General features: G+C 33.3%; 1 protein-coding gene across 1 annotated transcript in view; it reads right to left on the reverse strand.

Annotated features, from left to right (window-relative positions):
• The window catches only part of mav (TGF-beta domain-containing family member maverick), a 30,945-nt gene extending 15,815 nt beyond the window's left edge, over positions 1-15,130 (reverse strand). The window contains exon 1 of the mRNA XM_029299911.2: positions 12,961-15,130. Coding sequence (XP_029155744.2) covers positions 12,961-14,007 — 1,047 coding nt within the window. The 5' untranslated portion in view covers positions 14,008-15,130. The remainder of the gene's footprint in view (positions 1-12,960) is intronic.
• Positions 15,131-17,843: the final 2,713 nt, after the last annotated feature.

Below are 17,843 nucleotides of genomic sequence, written 5' to 3' on the forward strand. Positions count from 1 at the left end.
TTTCATAGCTATTATTAAATATTTTCTTCTAAATACCTCTATAAAATATTATATAGAATCTTCTCACACAATAAATTTAATCCAACAAAATATATACTGATGCGCTTTAAAAAGCTAAACTACTAATATAATTATTTTACCCCGCACTGGTTGTAAAATAAAATTACTGTTGTGTTTTGGAGAAATTTATTGGCTGTTCTAATTGAAGAATTTTTTGAAGAAAAAATGTCTGTAGGCTAATTCACTTTAAATGACAACTCAGAAATGTCAAACCGATCGATAGATTCGTTCGTCGCGGGGTTATCGAGGAAGACGTCATACAATAAAGATTGTGGCATAAGTTTCTCGTGTGATGTTTACAAAGCTAGGCTGTAAATAACGGTTTAGAAACGATTAAAGTTCTTCTTCGTCTGTACTATTCCGTCCGTAAAATGTCGAAAAATTTATTGGTCAGAGTCCGGCTCGATAAATATTAGTCTCGAAAAGATTCTGAGCCGAGATACGAACAACAAATCTCTTGACATATTCTCCGAATTCATAGATTTCTGGTTTTCCAAAGGATTCTTCATTTCATACCGTATTGTTTCCTTGTTCAATCTCTTACGAGTGAAAGTGTCAAACTTGAACTTCTCTCGTAAAAATTACTTCACGATTATTTTAGTTGCCTTCGTACAATTATTTAAGAATTATCTTACTGTAAATATAAATCTCAACGTGTGTTCCGGATTATTCTGAATTGTCATCATACGATAGAGATTTCACAATTCTTTTTTCAATTTATTTGATAACTTTTTTGCTGATAACACTATCAAAATTGAGAATAAGACGCGAGTTAAAAAGCACAGAGAGTTCTATTTAACTTATGTTATAAAGTTCTGAAAGAGAAAAAAAGAGAGCGAAAAAGAGAGATTACATAGCAAGTGCTTCCGATAAATGTCGCCGAATTATCGTCCCAGAAATCCCATAAATATCCAGGCTCGCTCATAAACATTGCGTGTATTGTGCCAGGTTTTATCTTTCGGAAATTTATGCGTTCCGCTATATATCTGTATCTTCTTTAATTATTTTCAAGTTTATTATTCACGTCATTATTTTTTTCAATTATTTTCAAGTTTATTTATTTACGTCAAATTATTTTTTCAATCCGCGTTTTCAAGTTTATATTAAATTACATTTAAATTTATTAATATAAATTTGAAAACAATTGAAAAAATAATTTGACGTGAATAAATAAACTTGAAAATAATTGAAAAAATAATTAAATTAGATTTAAATTTATTATAATATAATATATGCAATTATTTTTATAGTTACATTACATTGTAAATATGATAATTTAATATATGCAATTTTTTTATAGTTACATTACGTTGTAAATATGATAGGTACGTGAATTTACCATGGGTATTACCCGAACGTATTATATTCAATTTAATGATTTTCAAGTTGATTTACGTCAAATTATTTTTAAAATGTTTCCCAAGTTTATATCACTTAATTACATTTAAACTAATTTTCCCAATATATGCAATTTTTTTAATAGTTACATGTTATGTTGTAAATATGATAGGCTTACGTACGATAAATTTACCATGGGTATTACCCGGACGTATTATATTAATCGTTCGTCTGATGCGCTAAAATTAAATTTTTCCTGCAAACAACGCTGCATATGACGTTTGTAAATTCCAACAGCATACGCACGAGGACGTCTATAATGGGATATATTACACAACGATAAATCGCATACGACATGAAGAACTGTGATAAACGATATATACGTTGTAAGGAAAAGGAATTTATAACTAGAAACAATTAACGGCCCCGACGCGATCGACCGGTTTACTTGTGATCGGCCACCGTGAAGGAGCGAAGCAAAACGAAATCGCGAAGACAATCTGTACCAGAGATCCGATTAGCGGTTCCCACGAGATTTAATCTCCCCGTCTTAACTAATTTGCCGCGGTTCTCTGTGCACTCTTGCTTTAATCACGGAACTGCGTCAAGGATTCTGCGACCGGATTTTACCTCGAGGCTTCGAAACGGTGGCGATATTGCCTCGTTATTCAGCAGGTAAACATCGTAAATTTTGTCTTTTAATCCATTCGCTGATTTGAATGATGGTGTGTCGCCTCTCCAAGTTATACAAAATTAATTAAGCGTTTATGCCTCCTCGATAAATAAATGCTAGAAAAATCTTTTCTTGGAATATATGGACGCGAGATCCTTTGTTATTCACGGTTCTAAGCTGACTTTTTTCAACTATATAATGTATTAATTCATCTCTGTATTCGCGTTGTTATTTTATCTGATTGCTAGTCCCACTTGACACTAATTTATCAAATTCTTTTTCATGTGCGTAATTTTTTAACATTCCATATAATAAGTGACGTATTTATCGTTGATATATTGTTCATTTCTTCAAATATGATTCAACTATTATTCATTAACATATTAATCATATGTACAGTGTGTTGTAAGATTTTATATAAATTGAAGATTGTACAGCGAATTTGTTAACGGTAAATTTAATTCCCTAAAGTTTAGTTCGCGAGGAGTCATTTTCAATCGATTAACCCGATTATTGATGCTTCGACATTTTCATTGAATCATTAGTTCTCGATAAAAAAATAATGCAGAATATATAAACCCGTACAAATTTATAAATAGATCTATATAAATAATACTATTATATTGATCAAAGAAGATTTCACAATATGATATAACGTTAAAATTAACATATTTGTTGAAACACTGTATTGCTTTCTAGTGCTGTCATATTTTATACGTATTTAAAAAGAGGATAATTATTATTTTACACGCTTTATCAGACATTGCATATGCAAAATGTCGTTTGTTCAGCGACGATGATAAAGACTTGTTTTTATTCTTAACAAGATATAAAATCGCAATGAATTATTCCGTCGAAAAGGCAGAAAGCACTAATCGATTTCGAGCCAATCCTAATTTCTCTGTCAGTCTTCGTCGACGAAAATGCAGTGCTTACGCAACAACAGATGACGATTTAGGTATTTTCTCTTCGGGTGGTCTCTCTCTTTTTCAAATATCTATATCCGGAACTCCCCTCGAATCGGGTATAATTTTTCTTCCTGTCCCATATCTGATTTCACGAGGCGAATGAGGAATTTTTGAACGATTGAATCGCTTAAATCTTCGATTCAACTGCAGAACGAAATCTTTTACTATCATCACCCAGAAATACTTTCGAATCGACCGGGATTGTCCTTACGTCAACAATTGTGACGAATCGCGCCGATGTAAACCGGAATTTTATATATTTAGTAAGCGCAGGGAATTTTTGGAGAAAGCGACACATGCGCGGCGAAACTTAAATAATTCGACGAAATCGTTATTTATGCCGCGACATTTTAATTCGCGACCGCTATTTATAGTCATCATTTCGACAAGTTCAGAAAAATTCAGCGCGGCGCGTAACATATAATTATGAAAATTCCAGAGAATGAATGATTGGCAAGAAATATAATTTGAAATAATGATAATAAGTCAAACGTGATTGCAATTATAGAAAGTTCTTTCTCTCTCTTTCCATCTTTTTCAAATTGCTATACATAAAATTTGAAATATTTCTATATTGATAAAAAAACAATTCTGACTTTCGTCAAATAACGATAAGTGGTTCGTTTGGAGTAATGTATAAGTGTCACTCCGAGTTTTTATTAATAATTCTAAAATACTTTATGAATAACCGGACGAATCATTCTGCTTCTGATTGGGGTCTTACTTTGTCGAACTATTTTAATGGTTTCAATTCATTGTAAATATATTTTGCGTTATAACTATGACTTAACTATATAACTTATATTGACTATGTATTGCGGATTTTTTATTAGAATTTTATGTATTTATTTATTATCGTTATTTATTATCACTATTTTTTTGCGCACTGAAGAGGAGCAAGTAGTGCTCGAAACGTTTGTGTAATTATTATTTCAAATTAAGAATTTTCCTCTAAATAATAAAATAATATCGTATTGCTCGTTACACATGGCCTTAATTCAATAATTTATCATTGATAAAAAAATATTTAAAAATTAAATAATTAGGTAATATAACAAATTAAAAATTGTTTATAATTGAATCGGATCGAATTCAAATCAATTTCAATGTATCATTATTGTAACACGTTCTCCGCGATCATAAATCTTTCTATTCATCTATCCTTCGACAGATTACACGAGTATAAAACTTGTAATTATTCAAAAGCGTATTAATAATCGATGAAAAAATTAATCCCGCCAGTTAAGCATTGAGAAACATATAGAAATGCAAATTCACTTTTCTTCTCTTCTATCGAAGATCCTAGATTGAATTTGAGGTCAAAAGATAAATGTTTGAACGGTGTAATTTTAAATTAAGAATCCGTTTAAAATTTGTTCAAACTAATGATCGATATTAATAATTTTGATATATGATATTATTTATAGACATATATACCTCTAAAATTATGATCGGGACTTTCGAATTAAAAAATCGTTGTCCATTCTGTTACACGCCCATAATTTATTACAACGCGCACGTTACATTAAATATGTGATTTATTTCTATTTCTAGAGACACGTTGCGTGAAATTATAATATATAAACGATCTGTAAGCAGACATAATATTAAAATGCCGAATTATTAAAACCAAATACACACTGCAATCGAGAATCAGATAAGCATTAAAATATCGGAGTCGGAATAGATCGGATCAAAGTGTGAAAGAATAAAGTGTAAAAGATACTCTAAAAGTAAAAACTGTAATTACGAATGAAGACTTCTCGTTTTGTGAGAACAAAAGGAAGTTCTATTATTGTTTCCCTTGTTTAAATTATTTTTAATAAATTGCTTACAGATCTATATCTTATTTCAGGATAACGCAATTGCGTCAGCAACGGAACACCCATCGGAGAAGTCGACGACAAGAGTTACAAAAAGAATTACGACATCCCACGGTTGACACACCGAAATTCGTAAAACGCTTCACACCTCGTTGCTATTGTTCTTGTTAGGCTTATTTCGGTATTTGACAAAATGAAATAAAATAGATAGGTCTCTCCTCTTTTTTCTCTCTTTTAAGCACGCGTTGCACGCATGCATGCGTGAGAACGCTAACGTTGGGTAATATTTTAAAGGTTAATCTTTTCACGGAATCATATATATAGACGAAGTAACTGTCTGACATGCGTTTGCAAGATTACAAGATTGTTGTAATCCTTGATAGCGGAATCTCGAATCGTGTAATTCTCTCGATAATGTCACGCGTAACGTTTGTATTTGTAGAGAGCAAGACTTCCTTGCAAAACGTTTCAACGTCTAATTAATGCGCTTGAAGGCGCCGAGTATATCTTGGCATTAAATCTGTTCTTATACATATGTGTAATCATTTGATTAAACTTTTCTTTGGATAAATATATATCTTGTAAGCACTTCTATTAATATCAATCTCTTGTAATATAACTTAAACTGTTATCACAAGCGTGAAACTAGATTAATAACAAATATTTAGCAAGTACAAAAATATTTCTACTATACATACGAGACTTACAATATTTATATTATATAAGTAAATTTTATTTAAAAGTCATACATGTTTAAAATCCTAACTTTTAATAAGTTTTAAAATATGTGCTGAAGCGCCTAGTTCTTTATCTTTATTATGTAATAAGTTACAAATGTTTAAAAAAATTTAAAAGATTGAATTTTACTGTTACTCGCATAAAATTGTTTATAATTAAAAATAAAAATTTAAAAAAAAATTATTTTTGTTACTCTAGAATCTAGAAAGTATATAAAAAGTAGTCAAGATAAAAACTTATGCAGCAGTCAATTAATTAATTTTCTATTGCAATTAATTATTTTTTTATTAAAAATGAAATGATCCTATTTTGTGATTACAGTGTACAACGTTTGAACACTGTAAAATTTGAGAGTTTATCTCATTTCATCGCGATGCGACAGATGGTGACTGACTGCGGTCTTTTGGCTTTCATGTTTCACAATAGGAAGACGTGTCGCGCGCAAAAAGAGACTGGAGATTGGCCGTATGTATTAAATATCACTTACATGCGAGCTGCAGCGAATGTGCACGCGAAAATGCGTGTATATCGCGCACGTGGAGAGCTCGTTTCGCTTATTATTCTGCGAGAGAGCAACAGGAGCAATGATGTGGCCCGGCAGCATGTGCTTATGCATGCGTAAACGAAAGTGAAGCAACAAGACTGGACCACCCACGCACGCGTGTCCCATGAGCACGTTTTTTACACTTTTTTTTTAAAAGTGTGCATCAGCTATAGCTGATTATATTATATATTATATTATAATATTATTGTATATTAATAATAATATATCTATATATAATATATTATATTATATATTATATTATATTAAATTACTAATTATATTATACATATATGGCTGCATAAAAATAGAGAGAATGCGCCCCGATGATCATGCAGTCAGCTGATAGCAGTCGCGTCAATTTTTAATTGAACGTTTTCACGGTTTTGTTATTTCACAAAATATTATTGTTAAATCACGGTATATTTTGAGAAAAAGCCGTACCGTGAAATCAATCTTCGCGAATGTTACAGAGTAAAGCTGTAGCGCCAGATTATTCAAGATTCGTGTATAGTACTATAGAGAGAGAATTCGTCAAATTTTCATTTGTAATTCATGCTGATTCGTCAGCGAAAAAATTTTTCAATAAAATAAAACAATGCGAATGTATGCATAATTTTTACGAGATCTTAATAATTTTACGATCCGAAATTGAATGGTTATATATAATCACTCTCTCTCTCTTACAAGTAAAACAAGCTTCTATATATAATATATATATATATATATATATATATATATACTATATATACGATTAATAATCAATAAATAATAAATGTTGTGAAACTGCTCATATTTAGATTTATTTTTATAATTTTTTCTCTTCTATATTATTGAAAAAAATTCAAGAGTTTTAATAAAGTTACAAAATCTTGCTGATAGGTGTGAATTTTGTACCGTTTTGTAATATTTGCATATTTTTGATCTTATACTTTCTATATATTTATCTATTTATAGACATGACCGACTATGTAATTTTTAATGGCATTAATTTAAATTCGTTTATGCACGTTCTTACATCACTTACGTCAGAACTGATAGTAACAAGTTAATTCTATCTAAAGCCGGTGCAACCACGTGGATGCGTGACACCTGTTGCACGTCAACGACGTCGCGTCAGAGCTTCGTATTTTATCCGTCTGGCACTGCACATTCACAAAAAATCAGATATATACTTATTGGATAATTAAATGCTAATTTCTTACTAATTTAGTATATTCTAAGAATTTATTGCTCCTACTCATTAGAAAAATGATATTTCAGATGATAGTGCCAACTCCAATATTCAGAAAAAAAATATTAAATATTTATTAAAATATTAAATATTAATTAAATATTTTGAAAACAATTTCTATAAAAAATAGTAATTTGAAGTAACTATAGGAAAGCCCATATATGTTAATGAATTAATATTCACGTTCGCGTCTCATCGATTTTCTCGGGGAAGGATTCGCCTATCTACAAAATACTTTGAAGGTCCATTACCCACCTGATGTAAAATGGAGACACGTATTAGTGAGAGAGGGAAAGACTCGGTGGGATGCGCCGCTTTCGTTTTCAATGCACGCGTTCGGCAGCATCGGCACGAAATGGTCGGGTCGAGTAAAACGCCCAGGATTGGATAATGACAAGCCGCCTCGCGGGGTAATTTCACAGAAGGCGAGGACTTATACTACAGTCTGTCAGCACATGCTACCGCATGCCGTGGTTGGCACGAAGAACGCCATTAAGCGCAATGATGCACTGAAGTCATCACCGCGACTTTCCGCGACGCCGCATAATAACAGTGTTAACAAACAAAAAAAATTCACATTTTTTTTTAATCTCACCACGTGAGAAAGCCATATTTTTCATGGGGATGTAATCATAAAGTCATGACGGTTCGATTAATTATTAATTGAAAGATGAAATGCAAAGATGAGATAAAGTCTGCGATTTTTATGTTATTCAACTCCGTTTTTATCCTATTTGTAGCAGAAAATATACATAAAAAATTAACCATTTGACTGTGTATTAATTAAATTTTTCTCAAATAAAAAAATTTTTTTCTTAAATTCAAATATATTATTCTCTATCTATGATAATGTATACAATGAAAATCATGGTAATCGTGGGACAATTATGCGGTATTGGAAGAATTTGAAAAGTTTCTCTAATTAATATTTATCACAATAATAATATTAATATCTACATAGTAAAATTAATCAAACATTTTATATCTTATCGTTGTAAATAAACTACATATTTTTTCTTGTAATAAATATTAATCAGAGAAACTCTTCTAAAATTCTTCTAATACCATATTGTCATTGTCCCAAGATTACTATGATTTTCAGGGTAAATTCTAAGAGAAAATTCTTTCCGTGTATTATTACACTCATTTCTACCATTAGAACGTAGTCTACAAATTCCTAGCCGGCATTAGAACCAATTAGATGACATTAAAGTAAGTGAAACTGATTACAGTGCAAGTCACGAGTTATTTGCTCGATGTTTAATCAAATTGTTTAATTTACACGGTCAAGGAGGGGAGATTGCACGACAACGTTCTCTCGAGAGGATTCAGAACCGGAATAAAATATTCTCCGAGAGCACTCTTGATTTATCGTTATCTTGATTATTCGCGCGAGTCCCGCACGAAAAGTTGGCCTTAGTTAATTGCGTCTCTCTCTCTCTCTCTCTCTCTCTCTCTCTCTCTCGGGTATGTACCTGCCACGGTATTATATTTCCCTCTCTCTCTCTCTCCGCGAATGTCTTCCCTGGAATGCGGTCCGAGCTCTGGAGACGCCTAGGCGTATTCCTTGACACACTTAATTACGCGATGGGATATATATCCACGATAATATACGCGACATAGAGATGCCAACCGCCTGTCTACCTGCTTACGCTCGAGAGTAAGTAGGTAATGACACTTCTCGCGTCTTCGGCTTCTTTTTTCATTTTTGCTGCATTTGCCGCCGTTGACGTTGTTCGGATGCATTTGCAGGACAAAAGCCACACAGCAGCGAACCCTTCGAGACGAGCGTTCGAGCGAAACGACGCGACGCGACGTGGAAGCGATGTCTGAGAAGACATAGAAGAGAGAAAGAGAGAGATCGAGTTCCCGTTTGTCTTCTTTATTTCACCTCTGGCTTTTTTCTGATCTCCCTTTTACTCTTTTGTACAACAAATTAGGCTCCTTTTAGCGGACACGCGAGATCAAAAGAATGAGACAATGTCCTAGAATTGTGCAATTCAAAAATCAGCATTCAAACAAATCTGACAAATGATATATACGTTGGAAGTTGTATAATTCATTCAACGAATCGTCATTTCGAGGTACTTAATTCTGAGAGAGCAAGAATGAGAATAAAGTTCCGAAAATAAATCTTTCTGAAAAGATGTCATAGTTTCTATATAAGTATTTCATCTTAATTAATATTCGAAAGATGTCCTGAACGACCTATTTTTCCTAGATAGCATTAAAGCTTTCAATTTCAAAATCATTCAATTTTAAAAATAGGGAGTCATGATAAGATTGAAACTACATTAAAATATCTTTGAAGACATATCTTTCTTTCAATTGTTATGCTTATCTTTATTTTCATTCAATTGGTAATTTTGCGATGCACACAAAATATTTTATATATAGATATAGAGTACAAACTATTGTATTTTTTGTCAAAATACATAAAGCATCTTCTTCTTATGGTAAATTTGCATCGAAAATTTACAAAGAAAATACATCGTTTTCAAAATCTTTCATTTTTTAATATCCCAAATATATTAAAATATATTTTCTGTTTCTTGAGTGTTCGTGCAAAAATTGTATTAAAATTATATCTAATTATTTTGATAATAAAACACTTGAAGAAATCTTATTTAAGTAGTTGTGAAATAAATTCCTTTATGACAAAAAAAAGTATACGCTTTTCGGCTCTGATATAAAGTAAGATGTTAATGTCATAAATACATAATACATAAATATCAAATTTAATTATAGTATAGAATTGACAAAATTTTACAAAGAATCAAGAAACAGCAAATATATTGACTTGTTAAAAAAATAAGATATCTCGAAAACGGTGCTTTTCCTGAAATCTTTTAAAGAAAAAAATATTTAATATTTTTTGACAAGGAATGCAACAGTATAAATATATATAGATTTGTACTCTATTTATATAAGACACTCTGTGTTTGAAATTATATGAATTAACTCCTTCCCTCGAGACACGCAGTTGTTTTTTTTTTTCGAATCGCGACTTTAAACAGATGAGCCCTGCAATAGCTAGTTTTTAATGAGACGTAAATCAACTTGAAGTTATGACCGGCGTTGCGTACAACACCGCGTATAACATCGAGGGACTCTTGTCGTACGCAATAGAGACGAGATGAGGTCGTTCATGGTGCGAAGATAAAGATCGCTCGCACATATAATTCAACGGCGACGTTATCTACGACAGGAACTGCATTCGGTCGTAAGACTATTTACCTTGGTCGGCATTTGACAAAGGGACGGCGATTATTAGTCGCGTCTACATAGCAAATAGCGTGCATACATGTGCCAGATCGCGCGTTTCCGCGAATATACGGTACATATACTATATAATATTTACATCGTGTATCGAAAAAATGTGTAATATATTATAGAAAAATATGTAAAATTATACATAAATAATAAATATAGATTTACACCATAAATATATGAGTAATGAAAATGTATACCTATACATTTTTTATTAATTATCGTGTAATTTTACACTGAATGATTTATGTAATTTTACATATATTTTATTGTGCGAAGAGAAGGTGAAATTACGGAAAATTGTAGAACTTTGTTTCCAAATTAATTTGTAACCGAAGTAAAGATCGACGAGCAAAAAAAATAATTTTGTGACTATCAGAAGTCTACGTATTTTTGAAATTGATTCGACTATGTCCAAACAAATTCTTAGTTTCTTAAATAGATTTCGGATTAATATACAACAATATTAGATATTAAAATGCTAAATAAAAAATAAAGGCTAAAATTGTAATATAAAGGACAAAATTGAATTTTGAAAAAAGTGAATAAATCTAAAGAACAACTATTTGAAATAAAAAATTGTCTTGTAAAATAAAGGAGGCATGGTCATCGTATCTATCACTGAAACACTCTAACGAAATGTTCTCTTCACATAATTAATTATTAAGCGTTATCATATTTCTGAGACATAATCGGAAACATGGCAAAGTTAAAAAATATTTTCTCTCTCTCTAAGATTGTAATATCTTAAATATGCATGAGAATTTACCAAAACTTGTATATCACTTGTATATTATTAATAATGTAACACGTACATGAGAAATAAAATGTAATAAAACTGAAATGAAAGCGAAACACGCGAGAGATCGAGCAGTCTTCAGGGTGTCATAAAAACGTATGGTCGGAGAAGCAGTCGAGGGATTAAAGAATCTGAGCTTTCCAAGCGCGCGAGGGTATATTTCGTGCGAGAATTTATGAGACTAATGATCTGACCGACCACGCGACGTGTCACGTGTTCCCCTGGAATGGCATTGTCGTGCTTTTTCATCGCTCGGATAGAACGCGAGTGTGTATGGGTTACGTGTGCAAACCTTTTTCAGTCTAACCGATGTCAACGAACCTCGGAGGCTCGGCGAGAGCCTCGCTGAAGTCCGCTCGTGGACGTAGATCATTTTCTCGTGATCTCGGGTCGAGAGCGACTTTGCCGTATACATATATATGATATGATATACACGGTCTTCATCTCTAGATATACCGGAATACATCCGATGTGAATGCGAATAATCGATATGAAGTACTTGCGTTTATACGTGCAAATATCGCCCCGTGCAAGGACATCTGAATTTATACCACCTACCCTTAAAGAATTTCGAAGCAGAACATTGTATGTGCATATCACGAGCATAATTTATAAGATTTATTTTCGGATCATCGTTGCGCTGACTTTGAGCAAGAAAAAACCCTCTCTTCCTCTATCTTTATCATAGAGATATAATTATAATCTATAAAAGGCGATATATATGTATATATATAAAGCGCGCACGCGCGAATCGCGCTAACAATAATAAGTCTAGTCTCATTCAATCTAGACAAATAATATTATTTACGCAAGACGTAAAAAGATATATAATTGTTTATTTTTTTTGAAGTATAATTTAATAGTTAAAAGTGAATTTTTTCCCCCGGAAACGAGAGAGAAATATTTATTATATTTGATTTAACTTTTTTATATTGTACTTGTGTCTATCTCAACAACCAACGTTGATCTCGACCAACGAACTCGAAGGCGCGAATAAGACGTTTTTTTCGTCACCGCATTCCCGTCTCTTATCATATCACTGTAATAATTTATAATTTATCGACTTTTTTCCTACCGTCTGGGATCATCGGTATAAATGAAGTGAGGTCTTGTTTTTTTATACAATCGATTTGATTTGATTCAGACAAAAAAGACAGTGCATTCAGTCGTTTTTATCCTTATACACACGAGTTGTTACATCCTACCTATTTATGATATCTAAAATTCCTATGATATATATTCTCGTAATCAATACATATATATATAATTGCACTGTTAGTTTTGATCAAGTTTTTCAATGCTATTCAATTAATAATACAGTATATTAAAAAATTCTATTTGTAATCATTATAATTCTTATTATTTGAACTGATAAAACAATTTTTGGAAAGACTATAAAAATAATAAAATCAAGTAAAGGCTCTCGTACACATTAAATATAACAAAAAATTTATATTTTTTTAAAAGTGCAATTATATAATGCTTTCTATGTTTGCAGACAATTATGAAGACTCACCTTCGAAGCATCAGGTATTCTCTGAAGTCCGAGACCTTGCACAATGCTCCTTCTGATAATTTGCAACTCGTCCTCGCCGAGTTTGTTTCTCGGTATCACCAGCTCCTCTTCGATGTCATCTTCAAAGATGTCCATCGCCTCCAAAGACGACGACGACGGCGCGGCCAGCACTAGGTCGCAGAGCAAACTCATCATGAGTAGTCCCAATAGAAAAGCTCGCAGAACAAATCCGATCCTTGGCAATCCTCGACACGTCTTGATCCGCCAGACTTGACCTCCACGATGCTCGATTCTCGCCGGGAATCGCAACGAAGACGACGTATTTCTTCGCGCCACCTCCTCGGCGAAGATACACGAGGGCTTGACGAACCCAGTCAGTCTAGGAAAATTGCAGATATTATCGTTTCTCGCATTAACGCCAACATCGCACTTGGAAACTCGGTTCGTGACACCAGCGAGTCGATCTCGGTCTTCCCGCCCGATCGCGATATCATCCACTACATCAGCTGATCTTTCCGCACTGACAGATCCGCCGTTGACAGCTCGCCGACGATTTCGTCGTTCGTCGTTCCTCGAGCGACGAAATCCAATAAAATCTTCGCGAGCTCGTCTCCGCGCGAGTAAGGTAGCGCAACAAGTCCGTTCGACGACATCGTCATCATCGTGATCCCGCGCGAGAAGGTTAGGTTCGACTTCGGTGTCTTTTTCGCGCAATCGCGCGACAATCGAGACCCGGTGCTTTTGACGGGCGGCGATCACCAGCTGATCGCTCGTCGAAACGTCACCGCCGACGACTTTCGGGCTCGCCGAAAAACCGTCGAGAAACTCACCTTCCCTCGATGACGGCACGTCATCGTTGCGGCCGATCGACGCGATAAGGAATCGATAATAATCGCGATCGGCGGCAGCGCTATCGGCGATCGCGCCACTCGTCGCGCTGGACCCTCGGACAGGCGCCGCCGTTGTTCTCGCCTCTTCCGCGCCGTTCCTCGCCCTTGCGTAGTCGCGAACAGTATCACTTCGCGGGATTATCGAGAGCTTGCCCATAGCCAGGGACAACGTCTCCGCGGCCGGTCTCACGCCGGCTACTTCTTGTAGGAGCGCGAGGAATGCACACGCGTCTCCTCTGAAGTTAGTCGCTCGTTAGAACTCTCTCCTTTCTCGATCTTCCAGTCGTTCGATGCTATCGAACTCCCGGATGCAACTTCACGGATAACGGAGGAAGATCAAAGTAATATCTTTCCGATTTTTGCTGGTTTATGTAAATCGAGTGTCTCGAGAAATTCGGACTACTTTTGATCGATCTATCTCTTTCAGATGCCGGCACGTGGCATTCTAGGAGCTGTTCGCGATGAAAAAATCGGTACGCGAGCCGGATCCTCGACGGGGAAATCTCGTCGCGACGTGCCTCTTCTTCTTATTTCCATTGACGACAACGGCGACGACGAAATCATCGCGATCACGATCATTAATAGCGAGGTAATCTAATTTCGGTTATAACATTCGCGGAGATTCCTCGGAGACGATTAAAGATAAAACACTTCTCTCACGATTCACTTCTCTCTCTTGCTTTTATCGCTATCTTCCTTCTTTCTCCCTCTCGGGCCGCGGGAAGGAAAGCGCGCGAAGATCCACCTCGTACGAGCGCCGCGTGTCGACTGAAGCCAGCCGCGATAGCGCGTGTGTATATATCCCGCCGCGGCGCGTCGCGCAGTGCGCAGAAGTGAGCGAACGAGTGAGAGAGACAGAGAGAGAGACAGAGTCGGAGCGCGAACGTCAAAGGTGTCATCCGAATGGGGTAAATAGGAGCAGCGCATTCTTCTTCCACGTAAAACACATGATACGCGTAACACGGTACTTCAGTTCTACTAATCTTCAATTCCGAAAGACGTCCGTACTCGATATCGATAAGTTTTTATACAGAATAGAATATAATTTGATGAAATGTTTTCAGGGTTGAATAATATATCTAATTAATTAGTTAAAGTTAAAAAAAAGTTAAAAAAGTTCATAACTTTTAACTTAGCTTAGTTAATTTAAAATGTATTAATTTTTAACTTCAACTAATTATTTTTGACCTTAATTTAAGCTTATTAACTTTTTTGTAAGTTAAATTTTTTATCTATGAATACTATTGTTTTTTTATAAATTATAAACGTATAATTTTTAAATTAAAGTATTATTAATTTTATGTTTACTTGTCATCAATTGGAATTACCAAAAAATATATTTCTATATAAAAATTACAATTTCTTTGTCATTTGTTATTATATATTTTAAAAGAATTATAACAAACAAAATTCTAATTTAATATAAATATTTTCAAAAATTAACTTTTGATTTAACTTCAGTTAATTTAATCTTAACTTAACTTTAACTTAGTTAATTTTTTGTTCAAAAAACTTTTAACTTAACTAAATTAATTTTATAAGCAATTAACTTTAATTTAACTTAGTTTTAAAAAATCATTAACTTACCCAACCCTGAATGCTTTATTGTGTATCCACCATATGTAAATTTGTACTTTCTTCGAAAATGATTTAGCAATTATCATCCTTGTTGTTATAAAATTATCATACAATTTTTTATCATTCAAAGATGACCAAAGATATAGATATCGTGCAAAAAAAATAATATACGATGCAAAAAGATAATTTCTTTGATGTAAAAGGTTAATTATTGAACATCTTTACGCGTTAAATTTCGATTTTATAAAATAAAAGATTGACAATCTTTAATTCTCGTTATGAAATAATACGAAAAATATTATAGAAATATTTGTAAATGTCATTCAAAAAAAAAAAAATACATATTTTCCATAGCAATAATATATTTGCACTTATATATGTATCACAAGAATAATGTTTAAAATTTGAGATAAAATTTCGTTAAAATAAAGCATAATTTTTCACGCATCTGCTGTATATATAGTGTAATTTGTTAAAAATTACGACAAAATTCAATTGTCAAATTTAAACCTCGAGAAATTTGACATATCGAATATATTTTTACGTTTTTACATAATTGCACACTGAGAAAAAATTTATTAATTTTAACTTGACTAAATCGTTCAATTAATTACCATTTTGTTAATTGGACATATAGAAATATTTACATTAAATACAACGTATTAAATCTAACATAACGTGTTTTAACTCAAATACTTATATGTATATGCTCAATTAACAAAATAATAATTAGTTGAACGATTTAACCAAGTTAACAATTTTTTTCTCAGTTCAGAACTCGTCTTTTTGCGTTAAATAAAGGGCTGACATTTCCCAGAATTTCATACGCTTTAATCAGCTGTTCAGGTATCAAGCCAAGTACCTAATCGACGAATGGCGTTTCGAATAAAGAACAATTCCAAGTGATTTGTCTCGACCTGTGAATGTACCTTTTGTTCTTAGAAGCTAAAATACGCACCGCATAAACAAAGCTTTATGAAAAATTTATCGCTCAAAATTATGTCGCTATATTATATAAATTATATTTAATAATTATATATAAATATATAATATATAATGCGTAAAAAAATAATAAGATTTACTCTAGGCTTTCATAATTATGTACAAAAAAGCCTAGAATAAATCTATCTTTAAAATGCAAATTTAATGGGATAATTCAAACTTCTCCACTCCTGGTCACTTACATTCTGTCGCAACAAAAAGGCGAAAGGTTTCGCTACTTTCTCGTAACCGACGATCATCTCCATGATTCCCATCGAGTCGATCACCGTCAAATTTCGATTCTCATCGAGTCTCGATTTCTCCGAGAGCGCGAACGACTTTCTCGCGGTGCCTTAAGTGCAACGCGGCTGAAGTTCAATTACGCACGAGATGAAGTATAAAGTGATCGAATACTCGTCGCCCACTCCCTCTTCATTCCCCCTTGTCGTCCTGTAATCGTTAAATTCATCTTTGCCGTTTGAAGTTTAATTGCGAGGTGTAATCGAGTCTCGACGGCGACCTTCTGTTGATTTATTCTTCGACGGCGGGACGAGGCTTCGTGTATTAAGTTTCTCAAGAACGCGACATCGTATTTATTCGTAAACGAGTTTTTTTAAAGCACCGATCAAAAAGGATCAGCTGGCAATCGATATTATAATTTCCATCTTTTATTTTTCTAACGCGCGCCTATTTCTTGTTACTCTTTAAATTCATTTCTGTTAGAATTCTAGCAATACTCTAGGAAGGTAAAACACAGTAAAAAATATATGAACGAAAGAGTTAAAAATCTAGTTGATAAATACATATGTAATTTAAGTTTTTCATCTTGTTCAGCATATATTGGGGAAAAAAAGATGAGGAGCCTTACAATTATAGAATCGTGATAATTGAAGAATAAAATTAACAGGGTAATGCGTCCTCGTATTTATATATGTATAATCTTCGTTCGCGTGTTCACGGAGGTACGGAATAAAAATGATACATCCGCATTGTGACTTTTGACCCGCGATTATTCCAATCGCGTAACCCCGCGCCTTCGATTTTCTCGTTAGCGTCCCACTTAGCTTTTCTTCCGGTGATAACAAGCATGTCACATTCTCGGCTTTCGTCAAATTCCATCACTTTATCTGCGCGCTCTGACAACTGTTTTTCTATCAATTATGAAAAATATATTCCGTCAAGAAGAGAATAATCGTTGACGTCTTACAATGTCTAGATTCTCTCGTATATGAGCTTTATATCGAATATATACAAAATATTATTCCGAAGAGCTATTTTAGAAATTAAAAAATAGTAATAACCTTTAAAGTAAAAAAGTAATAATTTATACTTGCATAACAAATTTATATATATATATATATATATATATATATATATATTTATATATATATATACCATATATATATAATTCTATTTTAATTTTATTTTATTAGA

The sequence above is a fragment of the Nylanderia fulva genome, unplaced genomic scaffold (assembly GCF_048542155.1).
Source record: "Nylanderia fulva isolate GAGA-0341 unplaced genomic scaffold, ASM4854215v1 Scaffold22, whole genome shotgun sequence".
NCBI lineage: Eukaryota > Metazoa > Arthropoda > Insecta > Hymenoptera > Formicidae > Nylanderia > Nylanderia fulva.